This window comes from Nothoprocta perdicaria, unplaced genomic scaffold, assembly GCF_003342845.1.
Source record: "Nothoprocta perdicaria isolate Ctin4 unplaced genomic scaffold, notPer1 scaffold_125, whole genome shotgun sequence".
NCBI classification, from domain to species: Eukaryota; Metazoa; Chordata; class Aves; order Tinamiformes; family Tinamidae; genus Nothoprocta; species Nothoprocta perdicaria.
Genome location: NW_020454372.1, coordinates 1,061,120 through 1,081,304, shown reverse-complemented (window position 1 = coordinate 1,081,304; position 20,185 = coordinate 1,061,120). Strand labels below are relative to the sequence as shown.

General features: G+C 33.8%; 1 protein-coding gene across 1 annotated transcript in view; it reads right to left on the bottom strand.

Moving 5' to 3' along the window:
* Positions 1 to 3,911: 3,911 nt before the first annotated feature.
* TFEC (transcription factor EC) overlaps positions 3,912 to 20,185 on the bottom strand; it is an 83,073-nt gene continuing 66,799 nt past the window's right edge. The window contains exons 4-8 of the mRNA XM_026033225.1: positions 14,197 to 14,311; positions 13,270 to 13,326; positions 10,860 to 10,935; positions 5,451 to 5,598; positions 3,912 to 4,548 (exon numbers count right to left, since the gene is read on the bottom strand). Coding sequence (XP_025889010.1) covers positions 4,177 to 4,548; positions 5,451 to 5,598; positions 10,860 to 10,935; positions 13,270 to 13,326; positions 14,197 to 14,311 — 768 coding nt within the window. The 3' untranslated portion in view covers positions 3,912 to 4,176. The remainder of the gene's footprint in view (positions 4,549 to 5,450; positions 5,599 to 10,859; positions 10,936 to 13,269; positions 13,327 to 14,196; positions 14,312 to 20,185) is intronic.

Genomic DNA, 20,185 nt, shown 5'->3' with positions numbered 1-20,185 from the left:
GAGAGCATCTTTATTAGAAATAAATGTTTATCTGATGCACACAAAGAGCACTATTTAACAAGAGACAAACACATTATTACAAAACTATGACTGAAATATATGTTACTAGCTTAAATTTTTGCATCATTTCATGCACAGAAAGCACCAAATATCTTCTAAAGAAAGCAGGACTTCTGACATTAGGAATTCAAATTGCAACCCAAATCCTTACTTAATTCATTAAGTAAAAGTATCTTTTAGTGCCAAAATGCTACCTAATTATCAGCTTTAAAAAATGTTTTACATCTTAAAATACAATATTCTGTTTATCCTAGATTGTCTGGGGAACATCTAGTACATTAAAAGGTTTTGTAGAGCTTCTTAGTGATTTAACAGATATCATCGTGCCTGCTAGCAATTTTGCAACATTCTGAAAACACTTTCCATAAATCAAAGCCTTAGCAGCAGGAATAAGCAGATGGCAGGAGACCATATTAAAGAATGTATCAATTATTTTTATTAATGGGAGGCTACTGGATCATGATGTATCATAATGGACTAGATGTTTAGCAGTTGTGAAGTGTTTTGTCTGTTAGGTATCTCAAATGTTCTTAGTCGATGTTATATTGTCCTGTGATGGCATTCTTTGTGGGGCTGGATAGCGAAGTTTTCCAAGGAATGTTTTAATTTTTTTCCTTTTAATTGTGTTCATATAAAAAACATAACATACTAGCATGTATAAAATGTAATTTAAAAAAGAGTGCATGTACAGTATGTAATAAAAGTACATTCTCTCTGCATATGTTGACTTAGAAAACAAGATACTATATGGTTAACAATGAAAAATAGCAATTATTATAAAAATATTCTACAGTCTCATAACAGTAATGTAAATGCCTTTACTTATCTAAGAGACTTAACATAATTTTAAATTACAATAATTTTACATCCCCCTTTCATATATACAGCCCTATTAAAGTCAAAAGGTATTACAATAACAATGTTCTTATTAAGATTAAATGACTGAATTATATTTAGTTATTTTACTATATAAAGCAACTCCTTTCCTGTTTGTTAAAACTGTTTGCACTTACTATAGCTTTTCAACTAGTCACATTATATGCAGTGAAATAATTTATTTTTCTGCTCTTAGTACAGCATGTATATTCATTTCATGAATTAAACAAGATGTTAATTTTTCAGCTCCCTTTCCTTTTGTATAATTATCAGTCCAGTGGTTTGTGTATTCTGTAAGAATGTGTCCATTAGCTTTGAACAGCTGCTACTGAAAACAAGCAAAGATTTGTAATTTAATACATTTTAGGGGAAGAAAAAAAAAAAAAAAAAAAAAAGGTCAGTCTCCCTCACGTTCATGTTCTCCCCTGCTTTAGGTCAAACTGTGCAAGTCTAATTTTTTTTTCTAGACCCAGAGCCATATTATGCAGCTCTTTCCTGAGCTTGCTTTAAACAGACCTGTATAGGTCTTCATGCACCAGACTTTAGTCCTGGAAAATGCCCATGGACACAAAAGTATTTTCGCYTGAGTAAGGATGTCAGGATTTGTCCCTAATTTCATGTAGCCCTTTCCTCTGTGCACCTCTGCAAGCCTAAGCCTCTGAGTYCTGCCCTGCCCTAAGCACTCCTCCAAGCTTTGCAGCAGTCTCACTAAATCTGAGTAGGGAGAGGGAAGGCTTATTCCAGAAAGCTTAGAGCAGGGTTACTAGCCCTCCTATATATCTTTCATACCTCCTATTTATCTCCAAAATGTCCTAGATTGTCAAGGGCATATCAGCATAGCCTATTTTGTGTCCTGTATCACCATTTAATTTCAAGGGTAATACTGTAACACACACTACAGTTGCTGGTGAAAATACTAAATATGACAATTTCTTGCTGGAAAAACATATGATGGATGATGGTTGTTAGACAACATTACCATAATAAACATCTACAATTATGGGTACATTTAGTGTTCTGGTGGGTAGGGACAGATACGTTTGAATGAAGACAACCTGGATATATTTATTGATAGATGCAATATGATATTTTGCAAAAAGAGCATTTCCTGTCTCCTGTTAAGTCTTTCATGCAGGAAAAGATTCCAGTGCTTTAGACTGAAGTAATTGTCAGAAAAATGAAAATCAACTTGAAAAAAAWTAATGGATGTACTATAATGTGTTTTTTTAAAGAACAGTGCTTATAAAGGTGGTGGAATTCAAGATGTTATTTAAAGTCAATACAGTTCAGAAGAATGGTCTAACTCCTATGTAAAAGTTCAATGGGAAAATCATGTAATACATTCATATTTAATTTCTTTTTCTCCATTATGAGCAATCCACATTGGTGTATTTAAAACTAATGTAGTAGAAACTACAGTACAAGGACAAATGGCATTTAATACCAACTAAGTATCCTCTCCTTTCATCAGCTGAAACGGACAATACACATCCTACACTAAGCATAATGTGAATATAAATGTTACTTTTAAGTCATCATATTTTGTAGTCAACTTTCGGTATTAGCTAGTCTTCAGCAAAACTATGACAAAGTGATTTCTTTACCTAATGAAACTAATTTATAGAAGCACTCCAATTAAAATGATGTTCTGTCCTATGTTCAATTACCTTTGTTTAATATGCATATCACTTTCCTTTCCTTTATGTCAATAAAAGAAAAAGGATGAGAATGACCAGAGCCCTTTTGTTTGCTATTATTATTTTTAACCATACAGTGGAAGCACAGAAGCACACCTGAACCTTTGTCAAGGAAAAGGTTTGTCTGGACTATGTGAGAGCACATATCTAACAAGAAGTCTGCTTTGTTCAGCTTACATCTATGTAGCCTGCATAAACCCACACAAATGCTCGAGTTTCCTAAAATCACAAATACTGCTTTTAAATCGGACACTCCATTGTCTTTCATAGCCATCTAGAGGCAATTTAGCATCTCCTGGCTAACTTTCTAGTTAAACAGTTATCATGACACTATCTGGATTATTTAGTAATGTTCTACAGTCTTGGGAGAACACAGATCTCACGAGAACTAGAAAACWAGTCATTTTGGAGAACTCATTTTGAGAACCAGCAACAGAAGAGACAATACGAGGAAACATATATTGAAGATAAATTTCCCCATTTCTATATGTATAATGGGAATCTTGTAATTTCCCTCCCTTTCCAAATGGATCAAGGGGTGGGGTTTGGAAGAGTCCCTTTAGAAAAACATTATTACACTGCCAAAGAAAACTCAAATCGTGAAAGAGTGGTATCTTGTCTCTGAATTATGATCACTTCCATATAATATAGACACAGCTTGAATACTTGTGGAATAAGCAGCTGACAGAGATAGCCCTATTACCAGTAGCGGTTATTTTAAATTGTGTTGACTGTAACACAATATTTTTGTTGAGTCCTGTGCATCTATAAAGTCCTTCTGAATACTCTTGGCTGCAACACTGTATCTCTTTCTWTGTGGTAAGTTCTTTTGCAGCTCCATCATAGTGTTAATTTCCATTATTTTTCTGAAATATATATTAAAAGTCTGATCTTTTCTTACCAAAAAAAAAAAAAAAAAAAATGATTCCATGAAACATTTAGTGGATTTTTAGTTTTCTTTAAAGAGAAAGCTATACAGTGACAAACACATGCTCACTTCATTCGTACAAATCATGACTGGGTTTTTTTTCCRGACTTCAATATTTGTATCATATATAATTCACAGTTTAAATATTTCCCTGTTGTTTTGCATGTTTTTACAGCTTTTAATACAAACTTCTAATTTTATTTATAAAAGAAGAAATTAACAGATGACTAAAACTCTTGATATAGCAGAGAGAAGTGAATGCAGACTTAAATAAGCTGGGATATACTTTTGTCATGTGGGTATTCTTCTGGTAACCATTCTCAATTCTCATATTGCTGAAAAAATAATCGGAAGAAGATAGTAAAATGTTCCCTGTGATAAAGAATATTTGTGCAAATGTCAGATGTGAGTAGATATTTTAAATTCAGAGCAAAGTCATACGACTTCATGTCCATCTCATGTTCCTGTGAAGTCAGGGCTCATTTAAACCCTTGCATTGTAGCAACTTATCTTCACATTGGTTTCCATGTTCCTATTTGAAATAAGCAAACATCATGCTTATATCCAACAGTCAAAAGAGGAAGTGGTTAAAGATTCAAGAGGCTACCTCTGCTTTTATAAATCATCTCCATCATCTGTACTAAAGCTGCTTCTCCTGCTGCTCTCTTTTGATGCAGCTGGTGACGTGGAAGACAAGAGAGGATCCGTTCCAAACGGTGATACTGTGTCATCCAGTAAAATTTCCTCGAGYCGTTGTTCCTCTTTTAAAGCTGCACTGAAGGACAAATCTGTGAAATGTGAAAGTGGATCGGAAAAGGCTGTTGATCCATCAGAATTTGGTCCATGTGCCAGAGACATTTGTTGAGAGTAGTCCACCGAGTTCTCCTCTGGATAAGACTGCTGCTTGATGACCTGGGCAGCTAAATCTACAGCACTGAGTGAAGACATGATAGGAAGACCATGTGCCCGAGCCTGTATCTCTAGTTCCTAATGTTTCAAACAAAAACAATTCAATAATTATTTTGGAAGCGAAAGCAGTGTCTTCAGAATTACTGCAATAATAAGCATAATCTGTCAAACATACAGATTAAAAATAGTAACAACTGGGCCTACATTTCAAATACAATAATGTTGAATTTATGATCATTTGCAGYGTGGCATATCACAGGTTAGTTCCTTTCTAATTCCACTCCCATCATTATGTTGCTAGAAGAACTTAAGGGRGAGGATTCTAAAACCATCACCTATACTACTGGGCCATGCATATGTGAGTGGTAGAGAAAGGTTACAGCTTTCTAGCCTTTAATGCATGGAAGATCAGACTTGCTATCTAAGAAATAGAAGATACTTTACTTGATGATGCTTATGATATATAGATATATGTATATACTACAATATCTGATGATAATTAACTACATATATACATACACACACACACATATATATATATATGCACATATATACTCTAATCTAGCATATGTGACAGTCAGGGCCATATTCTGATGTTTCATGTCACACAAGCAGATGTTGTTTGATATAGTATAGCATTGTAATGTGTGAAATGGCTTCTAAAGTGAAATGAACACATAGAAGAGAGTTTAGTGTCCAGTATTGATTCTTGGCAGGACAAATACAGGATATTATGTGAAAACTGTCTCTACAAATATTTAATTAACTGCCCATGTATTTCTTTATGTAAAGACAAATTAACAAAGGAATTTCCTAGAAATATAAAAAGATACCCCCCCGATATTTATAGCAATAAAAAGAGAAAATCTATTCATTTTTAATAAATGTCATTTGGGGAAATATGATATAGATTAATAAAATCTGATGAGGGATAAGTAGCAAGAATGCTTTGTAGCTCATGGCAACACTTCTATACAAACCTGAATTCGAAGYAGAAGTCTTCTGTTAGCTTGCTCTAATTTCTTCTGTCTGTGTTCTAATTCTCTGGCTCTCTGTTGTTCTTTTTGTAGCCACTTGATGTACTCCACTGATGCTTTTAAAATAGTTCCTTTGTTCCAGCGCATATCACTGCAGAAKGTAGAGATAACCTTTTCACAATTGTGCATGTCAGCAGAATTCATAAGAACTTACAAAATCTTTTACATTAATATGAAATAATGATTTACATGACTATTATTCACTCTTAGATATTATTGCTTCTGAATGGAAATTTTAATAGAATAGTTAAGAAGCCCTTATATAGTAAAATTAATCCCAGAATGAAAATAAGTGTCAAAAGAAAGTAATAAAGTGACTTTTTGTGGGAGAGCTAAATGCAATATCATGATTCTACCATTACAGTTTTTATATTTTTAGTGAAAATTGCTTTTATTATTAACTCTAAGATTAAAATCTATGTGCAGTATTTCTGCATTAATGAACTAGGAAATATACATTACTGAGGACTTAAGCCTAAATTTTTAAAGAACGTTTCAAMTATACTACTCCTTTTACCTGACTTACTAATGAGGTTGTTTTTATCCTTGTTGAGAAAAAAATGGTCTGTGCTGAATGCCACTCCTCATTGACGAGAGAGCAAAGAAATCACCACAGTGACTGGTATATGACAAAAATTTTTGATCAAGTGTGTTCACAAAGCTTGAAACAATGTACAACAGGTTAAAGGTCATAGCTACATATAGAGTCCAGCTCAAAATACACATTTCTCAAAAAATGAGATTAAAACTGATTTAGGAAAACACATTTTAACTTCTAGTTTCAGGTAGTCCCATTAACCACAATGAATGTGCACAAGGACTGTCATGTATGGGAGGCCTTGGAATAAGAATGAATTTTATTGAAAATATTGGATTTCTGATAAAGTTCCATGTTTTATAATGGCCACCATCACATTAAATATAAAGACAAAAGTGTTTATCCAGATTATCCACTTCACTTCAAGAAGGCTTAGATCAAAAAGACAGAGAGCAAAGAAACAAGTTCTGGTCCTAAAAACAAGCCCGAGGAGGACAAAACTGCTCTATTTAAACTGGTCTCAGAAATTTGAGAATAACCAACTCAGGCCATTCCGTAGTACCTGTTCCAGATAGGTATGCTTGCAAGGAAAAACTATAGCAATTTCTACATCATTCCTGCACAGTAYAGAACAGAGACAAAATTTCAACATGTGAGACCCACAAAAACATTGAAGTATTTGTTTTTAAAGTAAACAACCACTGTTAGTTTTAGTCATTTTATCTGCTTTATTAAACTAGATAATAGCTTTATAAAACTATATTAAAAATTGACATTCATAACTGTTTTGAAGTTATGTAGCTTGATGCAAACAAACTAATCTTTGGAGGTGGAAGGAGTTCTTTTCATGTTTTAGTCTCTATTCATTCCTGATTGTTTTTTTCTTTTAAACCTACATTATTATTGTGTGTATATTAGGCTTCAGCTCTGTAGATGCTAATACATATGAGCAAATCTGCTTACCAGCAGGTCAGCTGAGAGCCACTTAGGTCCTGCAGGCCTCCATCCCTGGAGCCCAAGGAGGACTATGGCTTTGGAAGTGTGTTAGTATAGCTACCAGCACAAGTGTCAGCTTTCAACTTATCAGAAAATTTAGATGTAACTAGTACAATAAATAATAGGATATTTTAAGCAAATTACAGAGGTATTATCTAACTAATTAACAGAGGTCTACTACACAACATGTTTTGTATGGAAAACTAGCGAAAAAGTGAAGAATATATAGTGCTTTATTAGTGCCCAACTCTTAGGTCCTCCATTAACAAATGAATCTCTCTACAAAACTAAAAGGTCCAAAACTTAGCAAAACAGTCATCTATCTAGGAGAAAAGAAACATAGCCATGAGACAGATTTTCAGCTCTTTTCTGTTAGGGTAACTCTTTTGAAGTCAAAGGAGCTTCCCCAGTTTACGAAAGCTGAAGAATTGCATAAAGGACAAAAGCATCTGATCAACTAAAATTAAAACTATTACTATTAAATTAAAACTGTTATTATTAAAGCTAAAACTCATGGTCTGTGAGTAGGTGATAGTCACAAGGTTTGCCAATCAGAGAGCTGTTACCAATAACAAATTACTGAAGTTCAAACTACATTTGCAGACCATTTCTTCTCTATCTTCTCAGAAATTATCTTTAAACTGAGCTTGTTCAAAGAAATATCTTGAAGGACTTTGAACCTGTTTTGATGACCTGTGCAATTACTAAGCATATTCTCCTGAAAGGACAGCAAACTTCCATTTTCTATGGAAAATTTTCTGCTTGCACAAGCTTTACATTAAGCTTGGCAGTTCTGGCCCTGAGGAGCTGTGTCCAGAGACAACACAACCTCAGACACAGAGAGGTGCTTTAAGCATGGAAAGAGTGAGAACAATCCACTAATTCTTCCCAAACCACCAGTTATTCTCTCAACATTTTGGTTTTATAAAATGCCTAGAATTCTTACATGAAAGATTTTTTTCTTGTTATTTCTGATTATTCCAGTCTGACTACCATAAAATAGTTCTTGTGTTAGCATTTCCAGACTCTGTCATACTACGAAGTCCTGTTAAACCCCTGGAATTGCAATCTGAAAGGCTTAACATAAAARAAGCAAGAATAGAAAAATAGGTATATTTAAAGAAGCAGGTTGTATTTATTTCAGCAAAATTTCAGTGGGTATTTTGGACCAATTTTAATTCCACTTTAAAATTATTCTATCTAACAATTTTGCATTTATGGAGCATCTATCATTTGGACATATAAGTGCTGAAAATTGAACAAAAGAAACAGAGTTCTTTGCAACTTAAGAAAGCCATTAGGTTTATCTCCATTTTCTAAAGCTGACGAACTTAGAACACCCGTTCAATTAGCAAGGCAATTCACATTTCTCACTATTAAGTAAAAAGAGAGAGGAAAATGGAGSTTTTAATCCAATCAAAAGAGAATCTTTGTGGAACCTCTGTAGGAATCAAACCAATGTATAACAAAACGAAAGTGAAACACAACAACAACATCAAGACTTCTAAGAAATACAAATCTTCAAAGTTTTCTAAATAGCATCAAAAATGTCCTTGCTGTTCCTGGGTTTGAATGTAATCTTCTTGAAGTCATCTGATACAGGCATGTTAACCACAGTGACTCAGATATAGTAGTATTTGCTCTTCAATGCAAGAACTGATTTGCTTCACCATTATTAGTCCAAGCATCAGTAAAGTGTCTCCATTTACAGCTAAGTCCCCACTACAGGAAGAATTTTTTCAAATCAATATATGAGGTGAAAATGCTATGTGTGATAAAATGCCACAGAGAAAATATTGCAAGAACTGATATATCTTTTTCTTTCAAAGAAGAAGAGAGCAAATTGGGGGCACATAGGGTGTTATGAAGGAAAAGGCAAGAACTGAAAGAGATGGTAAGGACACTGAGTTATGATTTGGAAATACAGGACCATTCCAGAAAAAAAAAAAAAAAAAAAAAAATTTGTTTTTCTGTGCCAACAAAACAACATGGTATTTTAAGAAAACAAGCTATTTTAAACTCAGTATTGATTACAAGTCTTTTGAAACAGCAATCCTGAGAACTTGGGACACTTAATTTTGCATACTGCTTTTATAAACATAAGCTCATATGGCTGTCAAAATCATTCTTGAATTTAGAAACTAAAACAAGAAAAGCTAATGTCATTAGCATCTTTTCCTGAACCCTTTTTACAGAATTTTCCCCCAAATCAGTGAGTAAAATCCATCATCACTGCAGCAAAGCTGCATGTGCAGATCATTCATTTTAGGAGGAGTTTAAATGATTGATCTAGGTATTTAATTTTGGAATAAATTTATAAACTAGATCCGGATCCAAACTAAAATACTCAACTGAAACACCTCTGCAGGCTATCAAAAATCATAATTGGAATTTGTACCTCACCCCCATTTCTAATTGCAGCATAACTTGCTTCCATTATTGCTTTATAGCTGCAAACCAACAGTGCCATCCACTGTTTTTCTGAGTAATCTTTCAATTATTCGCCAAATAGTTTTGAATATGGAGATTTACATGAGCAAAATTAAAATCCATCTACAAAGTGTATTTGTAGATCACATGTGAACTAAACTGAATTTAGGAGCTCAGAATGCTTTTTTTTTACCTCAGCTTTTATACCAAACTCTTATTAATAACAGCAACATGACTATCTAATCTTYGGTTGATGCTGTAGAACCACTCTATTAATTCTCTCAAAACAGTTGTGTTTTCCAGGGATTTTACTCAAAATGGCTTGTCATGCCAAGCTTGTACTTATCTAAGTTTGACACAGCTTTAGATTTTTATAAAAGTCTCCCATACAATTAAAAGTTTTAATCTTGGGGGGGAATGTAGGGAGGTGGAGGGGCAAAGGCTGGCTTATCAATAGATGCTTTCATTTGAAGCAAGGTCTGCACTGGCTCTGCACTGCAGGTCTGCACTGACATGCAAATGATAAAGACAAAATCTGTATAATGAGTTTTATACAAATCACAATCATATCAAATCCTAACATATCTCTGACTGACACAAGAAATCTCAGGCTAAGRTCCAGCATTAAATATCAAACTGAACTGCTATTGCTAATCCTGCAATAGGTTTTTCTACTGAGGGAGATGATGACAAATACAAGCTTTCAGGGAATGCAAGTATAGTTTAAGCAGTGTACATTTTATGTTACTGTAAGTATATGCATTAGTATAAAATGCTATTATAATAGCAATTATTATTTTCATCAGAAAAATACCTTTCATTTCAGGACTGCTGTTTTTTTTCCCCCACTGAGAGGAGCAGACTTCTGAAAAATGCTCATCAGTCTATGGATTCTTAAACTCTTTTTTTTAAACCAAGACAGAGAGTTACAGCACACATTTTATCCCACTAGAGGGCCCATGACTAGGGAAGCATCACTCCTTCCTTCTCCAGAGACAAACCAATTTCTCCAGGGAAAAGGGGCCAGAAATTTCTGGTGTTGAACTGATTTCTCTTCTCCCTGCCCTAACTTAGTCTGGAAGTGTCTCTTTAACAACCTGGAATTAATAGATTCACTTTCCCTAACTTAGTGTGGAAGTCTCTTTAACAACCTGGAATTAATAGATTCGCTTTCCTTTTATTATCCTTTCACATAAGATTTCCTAAGAGCCACCAAAAATCACTCAAACATTTGGACAGCTTGATTTCAGCCAATAACTTGGCATTGTAAATTCTGTATCTCATTAGTCATCCCTAAAGCGACTATGCAATATTTTAATTATTMTTCTTMTTATTGTTGTTGTTGTTTAAAATACAAATATTGTTACAGAAAAGACTGCTGAACTCACGGATCGTTAGATTTGGGGATGAGTGTGCCAAGCTCCTTGATGCGGTAGTTAATATTATACCTCCTTCTTCTCTCAACTGTTAAAGAGAAATAAGTCAGTCAATGGAATATTCTTCCTCAAATAGAAATTTCAACATGCTATTTTACATGTTTCATATATACTCTTCGGATAAACCCCATGATCAGTATCCTCTTACCCAACTTGGTAGGTTTCCCATCCCTTTGCTGCTGGATTCCTATTGAATAATTTAGTCACTTTTTCCTTAGATGTGGGATAACGCATCTTTTTTKTKTGTGTGTGTGTGTGTGTGTGGCTATATGCGTTTTCCACACTCTGTTCCCATACAGTGATCTTCCATCTCAACAGAGTGATGACATCAACAAGAGCAAAAGGCAACTCATCCAACAGTGCACATTATGTCAAAACTCCTGCTACAGCTTTGGTTAGCAGGTTGGTTATCTCGACTACTGTTAATGCCTTCAGCTTCTTGTTTTGCCTTTTTCTGCTAAAACATATCAGCAGTGAAATCCACAAAGAACATAACTGAAGCTGAGAACAGACTGTGTTCCAAAAAACACTTCAGTGTTTATTTACTTTATTTACTTGAGTGATAGACTGCCTGAGCAAATTTACAATAATTTTCAAAAGCCACAGAAAAAAATGTAAAGGAACAAATACAATTTAAATAACCCAAACTATGTTTGTTGTATTTAAATTGATCCTTCYAAGAGGAACTACATATAGTAGATCTGTTTATGTGTAGCTTAGTTACAATGGAATAAAGGCCTGTTATCTGTCTCTCATTTCACTAATTTAGAGAGAAATCGCTTCTGCTTCCTCACTAGTTTTTCTCCAGCTATTTTTATATGCAAAATATCACTTTTTATAACAGACAGGCCCCAAAAGCATCTCCCATCTCTCTTTGGGGAATCGACTTTGGCCCATGACTGGCACTGCACTGAGCCATTTCTGTTTTCCCTTGCTTCTCAAAAGACCTTCTTACCTTGGGCTCACCATAATAAATCAGCTATACTAAAGCAGATCAAAGTTAATAGACCAGCTTAGAACATGAACAGACCAGACACATCTTCTCCTTTATCCAGTTATGTAAATGCTCATTTCAAGTTTGATGGCCTAATTTTGAATGGAAGCCAAAAAGCCAGTCTTTACAATTCAAAAGACTTACATTAAAAAAAGTGTGCAGAGAAGGGAGGCCCAGAAGCTCTTCCTAAGCTAACTTCAATCTTCTCGTAGTCATACTTACTCACAGACTATTTTAAGTTTCAGCCCCATCTCTTATATTACTTTTATACTCCTCCTATGAATAGATATTTTTTCTTACTGCCTAAGTGAGTTTCTGAGGTTAGTGTGGCAGCTAGTGAATTGACTGCAATTATTAGTTGTTTCCAACACAGGGAATGCTCTAGATGTTATTTTTCACCCTAGTAAAGTGCTTTCACTGAGTGGAATGTATTAGCTTCTCTCTCAAGAAAGAGGAATTTCACTCAATGGATTAAAGGAGCTTCATTTTTTCCAGTTGTGACCCACATATTTAGTAGAAAGGATTATAGTGTACATGAATGTATTATTAAATGATTCCTCATATCCCATGTGCACCAATATGTTTGAATGCTTAGGATAACATAACATACAAAAGCACATAGCAACCAAACAAGTAATGCTGTCAAAATAACTGTGGGTCAAAAAGAAATAAATATATAGTCATATATTTTAATAATTTTTGTTTAATATTTACATAGTAGATAGCTTGCTCCTGTCTTTCCTCCTGCTGCAATTCCGGACAATTTGGACACCCACTATCTTTTCTGTATCCAGAACATCTCTTTAGTTCTGCCCAGTCAAGACAGGCAGCAGCTGCAATCACACTTCAGAGAACACAGGCTAACAAGAAGCTCCAAAATCCACATAGTCTGTTTACAATCTACAAAAATTGCTTACAGAAACTAAGATGGGCTTTTTTCCTGTTGCCCGTAGAGAGATTCAGCCTGACTGGAACCTCTCACTTGGTGCTTCAGTCTAAAGGAAGTTGTGAGGAGTCTGGGTCTTCCCTGTTCCGTTTCTCCCTTTTCCTCCTTTCTTATCCATTTTGCACTGTAATTCTCAAAGATTATTCCAAGCTAAAAGGAAAACCCAGTAAAGCATGCAGGATATGTGTAAAATGGTAGAATAAAAACTTAGCAGCAGGAATAATATTTTTAAAGAAAGAAAAGGAAAAGGAAAGGAACAATTCAATTAAAGGAAAAACAAGAAAAGGTGTGTGTTTGCCTGCAGACTGAATTCAGTTTAATTAACTAATCAATTTGAATTGAGAGCAGAGGCATAGTGTGTAATGTATATTATTTCAGTATTCTCCATAAATTCTCCGTATCATATATGAATATATACTCACTGAGATTGTGGTTATCCTTTTTTTGTCTCTCCTTTGCCATTGCTCGTGTATCTGCTTCTGACAGAAAGCAATGTTTATTAAAACAGGCCTTAAGTTGCTATTTCTGCCTCCCTTTTACCCTTTCAAAGTGGACTCTTTTAACTAACAGCAGGCTTTTAGTCTTTTTATTATTATACAAGATCATAAGCAAATCTATGTTGAGTACTAATTTCCTAAACAAGTCTGGTAGKTTTCTTAAGTTTTGTTATTGCACATTTTTATTATTTAAACATGTAGAAATACCATAGATTACTATTTTTCTTCAACTTGTTGTACTTCACAACAGGATAAACCTTACAATACACCAGTGTGAATCCAGATTTGTATATCCCATAATGCAAGAGTTAATCAGATTTCTAGATATTCATATTGAACAAACTCACTGTTTCCTTTGAGTGACACTRATAAATTGTACATGGTTGTTAGCATTCTTTGGATTAATTGAATGTAACTTTTAAAGTTGTTAATCCACTAATATAGATTTACCTTGAATAGCCTTATTGTAAGCTTTTAAAAGAGTCATCTGTTCATCCTGGAACAAATGTAATGCATGAAATTTATTTATATCATTGATCAGGAGCCAACATGTGGAAGCCTCCACTACATTTCATAAAATAATTAGTCCTTTTAGAAGTATGATATTCATTTAAAAAAAAAATCACATAGCAACAGAGCAAATGTTGTTTCCGAATTGTTAAACAGAGAATAGAAAGAAAACATTTCTCCTTGAACTTTGTACCTCATGTTCATTGAAACAGTACAAACTGTTGCAAATTTATCAAGCAATGATTATGGAGAAGATCTATTTCATGGCTAAGATTTATTGAACTTTGTGATAAATACTAAAATTAAAATTATAAAGTACTAAAAAAAAGAAGGTTATTTTACCTGTGAGTTCCCTTTTTACAGGTAGAGTAGCTGGGCAAGAGGCATTTGTGAGACCCATATTACCTGGTGCCATTCCATGGTCACTGCTATRTATATCCAAAATGCTGCTAGACAGCTTAAGGGGGAGGGGGAGAAAAGAACAACAAAAAGAATTAGAGTAAGTTAAAGGCCTAAAAGACTAAAACATCAAAAAACACAAAGAGCAAATCTCTTTGAAAATGAGTCTGATCTTCTTCGGTATGAGCTGCATACATGTGTCCAAAGGGAAAAATTACCTTTATCTAGAATTAAGTAAAATAAAAAGTGAAGGGTCAAAGTTTGCTATTATTCCAAAAGCAGATTTCTAGCTGATATTTGTATGAGTTTTGTCTGCAGAGGGATGGTAAGATCATTAGTGTCTATTTTTGAATTAGTTCCATAGCAGATTTTCTAATAGCAGATTTACCACAACTACACTTCAATCAGGAATTAAACTGAAAGGAAAAATAGCCTTGCTGGTCTTAACATACCCTCAATGATTTTTTAACCCCATCACCAAACTGTGATTTGGTTTCATACTTCATACTGTCTATGTTTTAACAAAATAAAAAATTAGAAGTTATAGTTAAAATTGGGGTGGAAAGAACATCAGAGAAGAAGCTTTAATTAAAAACCTGTGCCATAGTCAGTATACATTAATCATACATAATCATCTATACCATTATCTTTATACTCTTTTTAAAATGTAACATTATTTAAATGAACCCACACGGATGTCCTAAAGGAGAAGTAAAGATAAAGAATATTTCTCAGATTTCTAGACAACAACACGAGCTTCTTACTTGAATAATTTTACACCTCAAATATTTTTTTAAAATATGTAGAAGTTTAGTAATGAACACTTCAGGCTCTGCTTAGTTTCTATGATCATATAACCAACCTTTCACCACTGATCGTATTCTTTGTATTGCTATATGTTCATATGAAAATAACAATGAACAATTTACAAACAAGAATATATGTTTGCATATGAATACAGAGCAACATATTTTTGCTTTAATACATACAGTCTTTGTATAAAGTGTTTTTTTTTTGTTTTGTTTTTTGTTTTTTTTTTTTAACTCTAGGACAACAAGCAGAAGCAGATACTGAGTTTGGATCAGCCTAGTCTTGTGCAAATAGAGTAGGGGAAAATCTCTTAAAAGTACAACAAAAATAATATCTTGAAACAGAGAGAATGGGAAAAAAAATTGTTCTAATAAACTAATAAAAGTTYGTTCTAATAATCAGCTGATAAAAAGAAGAATTGATAAAGAAATTTAATATATGTTACTGAAATGTAAGGGAACTTTAGCATACAATCCATCTAGTTATCATTTATTTTAAAAATGCCTGTTGTTTTCAGAAAAGCAGGAGATAGATTAAAATATATAATTATTCTTGTTAACAATCATCCTGAATCTTAACACATTCATTATGGACATATACACACTCCGATATCATCARTTTTTGATGTATGTATGACCTCATCAATGTTTGAATTTGTATTTGCTGAAGTATGTCTCATGATGATGTTTAGTATAAAAAAAAATGAGTTCATATTAATCAGTCATGTATACRGCTTCTTAATAGTAGTCACTTTAAAGATAATTGTGGGTGAAAGTGCTGACTTCAAGTATAAAAGTATTGAAATTAGAAATCACTTAAAAACGCTTTATTAAATGGCAAGAACAATTTCTTTCTACAGAAGATAGAAGATGATTCAAGATATTATAGTACTGCTTCAGGGGTAAATTAAAGGTGTGCATCAGAAAAAATACAAAAAAAAATCTCTCAATCCACCCATGCAACAAAAGAATAATTAGTTTGGTGTGAAACTGTATGAAGGAAGTTTTTACTATATTTTTAATATTAAATCTGCAATTGTAAATATGTTTTGTTTTTCAAGAGAAAAATAAATCTTTACTTCTAAATTATCTGAAAATCTGGTTTGCATTAAATTCTTACAATAACTCAAAGTGGAATAAAACTGTCAAGAATCTTTTGAATACACATGAATAATGTGCCCAGTTTTTAAGCAATTTATATAGACATCTATTACTTAAGACTACTGAGAATTCTTAAATACTATTAGAAATCACCACGCCAAGTCAGTTTTGAAAATCTGCTTAAATATTTGATCTCTCAATGAAAATAGTTTTTTAAAGAATGTTCGGAATTCAGTTGAGTATTACTCAAGAACAGGCTATGTTTAATATGTAGGATTTGAAAGCTAAGCACATTCCCACGCTAAGCACCTTTGTTTCATTCCTGAGTAATGAACTGACAAGTATTGCAGTATTCACTRCAGCTTTAACTTTGCATTTTCTTTGTTCCAGTGATAGCATAACTATATTGTAAAAGTTAACTCATGTTAGCTCAAGACATCTATTCAAGGAATTCCTACAATAATGTGAGTGAATTTTGTTTAGTGAAATGATATGAAAATATAATTTTCATATTTAGCACTGCCTCAGAGACTTCAGAGTCAATGTAACTTACACCTACATAGCTGTGTGAAAGATACAAACATTGATATAAAATATACACATCCATTTCTAATTTGATAGATTATTTATGAGATTATTATATTATTTTCTGTCAYAACTCTTTCCTAGTGTTCCATGAAAACAGTGAACTATTCAAATGATGGCTTGATCCAAAATTCACAGAAATCAGTACGGAAGTCATATTAACTCTCAAATATCCCTAAGTAAATATCTGTCCATAGTTTATGTTAGGATGAGTCAATTCTTCCTTCAAGCTGTGAAAGACATGAAAKGTTTTCCCAAAGTTCCCACATCATTGTTTCATGCAGATAGTCTTCAGCATTTTTCCTTCATCATTAAGGGCTTTTCCCAGTCATAGGAAATCAGGGCCATAATTCCATGTGAATGATGAAAATCCATCCTCTGATGTTATAGATGGATGGATGTCATCCATCCTTTGACGGCAACAATCTTATAAATCCACTAATTAAAATTCACAAATTACCAAGCATGTCAAAAATAGCCTTCTGCCACCCCACYTGAGAGAAACCATGGTCTTAGGTTGATTGTCCTAAATTATTCTTGAATATCAGAGGACAAACCTATTCATAAAAATCCAACAAACTTTGCTCTTATTCATCTATCTGAAAGCACTAATTTGGGGGCTACAGAATTGTGTTCCTTCTTCCTCCAAAGCTTTCTTTGGTACAGATAGGAAAACCACTTTTCATAATCCATCTTGGGGAATGGAGAATTTAAGGTTTGAACTTCCTCAACTCTTTCACTGTCTCCATCAGTGCACTGTACAAATGGATAACAGAATAAAGAGCTATCTCGTTTGGGTATACAAGAGACATATGAAAAATGGTTCTGTTCTTCTCATCCACTCTTGTCCTGGCTCAAGATTCTCATCTCCCTTTAGCATTAATCTAGGTGATTCTACTCAGTACAATGGRAGTTGTTCCAGTCTCTCTATAAAGTGCTTCTTTCTTCCTAAGCAGTTAGTAGAAAGCTCAAACGTGAGGCATTGCTGTAAGAGGGCCTGGTGTGTAATGGATAAACAGCTTCTTTGCCATCAAATCTGTTAGTGATCTCATTCTGAGATATGGTCTTCATTCTCAGTTATCTGGCACAGTATTTACATGTTTGCAGGAGGACAAAGTGCTCATAGAGGGCCASTAAATTAGACTAGTTACACTCACTTAGTTCCTATAGAAATGGTTACTGAAGGGAAACCCTGCTTTAAATTTATATGGTCAAAATAAGCCACATCATTATCATGATTCAGAATCAGGAGAAGTAATAGGCAGTGATAGGTGCTTGACTTGTGTTGGACACTTGCAATAAACTTAATCTCTCTTATTTTTTCTTATTGACTCTAAAGGAAGCCTCAGGTGACCTCTCTGGGCACCTCACAGTGCTTTTACCAAGAACATTTCTGAATAAAGCCTTATTTTAAAAATCACATGAGAATGACAAAGCAAATACAAATAGATGTTTCCTGAAAAGTTTTAAAAAAATCAAGACTTGAATTTCAATTTCAAAAACTGAAAAGTTCTTGAAAGGTGAGAACATGCCTTTCTGCTTATAAGGGAATTAAATATACAGAACCAAAAATTTAATAAAGTATTTTGCTGAATCTCCCTGGTTGAACTTGCCCTGAGTTGATACCAGGCTTGGAAAATTTCAAGAAATTTGCTTGCTCATGTTCTATAGTGCTGAGAAAGAAGTTCAAATAAATATTAGTTTGCTGAGGTAAATAAATGAGGCAAGAAACTTATTTTGACTTTCAAAGCAGAGAGCTATGTTAGAAATGTAGATATCTGGGAAATAATTTTTAAATTACATAACTAAAAAAACCTATCACAATATATTACAAAAAATTATGTGTCAAAATGCRTCCAGTCATTTTCATATGCACTAAGACACCACAACGCAATTTATTTCTTACATACCCACGTATATAGCAGGGAAAGTTTTTGTAGTATTGTGGCTACAAAGAGCTTTTAATTCTACATTACAGGGTAAATATATTCACTGACATGATCTTACAAGGAATCCGATGCAATCTGACCAAAAATAAAAATCATTTGCAATGGCATAATTATATGTTATGTGTATGATAATGATCTATTCAGTTACATAGTGCTGTCAAACTTGATGAATCCCAGAGCACTTTAAAAATGTAACTAAGTATGCTGCTTCAGAAGCATGTGCTTGCTTTCCATTTAGATATGTATGCCTGGTGGCTGCTGTGGAAACATAGACAAATGCGTATGAAAATGTAGAAATCCCAAGAAAGAATCTATTTCTTCTCCAGTCATCRTAACGTGTATTGGTACACATTCACATTGTTTCTGAAAAGTCCTTTTAAGTAACATATTTTCGACTTTTCCATTCACTATGTATACATATATTTATATATGCATGTCTGAGAATTTAGATGCTTGTAACGGGTGAGCATACAAATATTAAAAATAGGAGTCTATAATTAGTCACTTTTCCTTCTTCTAATATGCAGCCAGCTTTGGACAAAAGATTAACAACCTTTAACATAGCAAATAGTCAAGTGGGAACAGCTAGTGACAATGTGGTGCAGGAAGAGAATAATACTATATCTAATTAAAACTTCAAGAAGAATTAAAGAAAGCAGACTGTAATTAACCAAGTTAGCATTTGTCAAGGACACATGGGTTGACACTCTTCCTTTTGTATAATGTGTCACAGGCTCTTTAATACCTGTGCCAAAAGACTGGGATGTGGGAATTTCCCTTCACGGGGCTTAATCCTGGAAGATGCTCAGCTCTGAACCTTAGATCAGTTAAAGACATAGCTCAGCTCAAATATCTGAGTGAGCACCTAGCTTAAACTAAGCAGCACCTTGCAGGATGTAGCACGCCCTGAAACACAGCCTGGCACGTTTGGGGGTTGTTACTGGCACTGTCCAACACCATTCAAACAGAAGAAAGGTCCTGAAGGGCTTGTTATATTTAATAATTGGGTCTGAACTGATGTGTAGGCAAGCCTCTATGGTCAAATACTAAGGGTTCATTTCTCTCACAGCTGGAAGTGGAGAACAAGGATCACAAAAAATTAGCAGTCAGTGATACAAGTTATGTTCTTTCTAAAGAAAAACATTACTAGGCCATGAAAATTCTCTCCTAAATTACAGAAATAATGTGATATTCTAGATCTCATAGCATGGTAACTATTAGTAAATATCATTTAATTTCAAGCAAGACACAAAACAAKTTGCATTTCTGTATCTTCCAGGAACATATCAGAAAAAAATTCTAATAAGATAATAAAATACAGAAATGAGAATTGTCTGTACCTATTCATCTGTAGTCACTAGCCAGCTATATGTAAGGATAAAGTCTTTACTTACATGATTCTGTATTTTTTATGGCTCTATCACCATCAGTATTGTACAGATATAGAAAATAACTGTTCAACACGGTTCCAAAGTCAGCTAGCTTTTT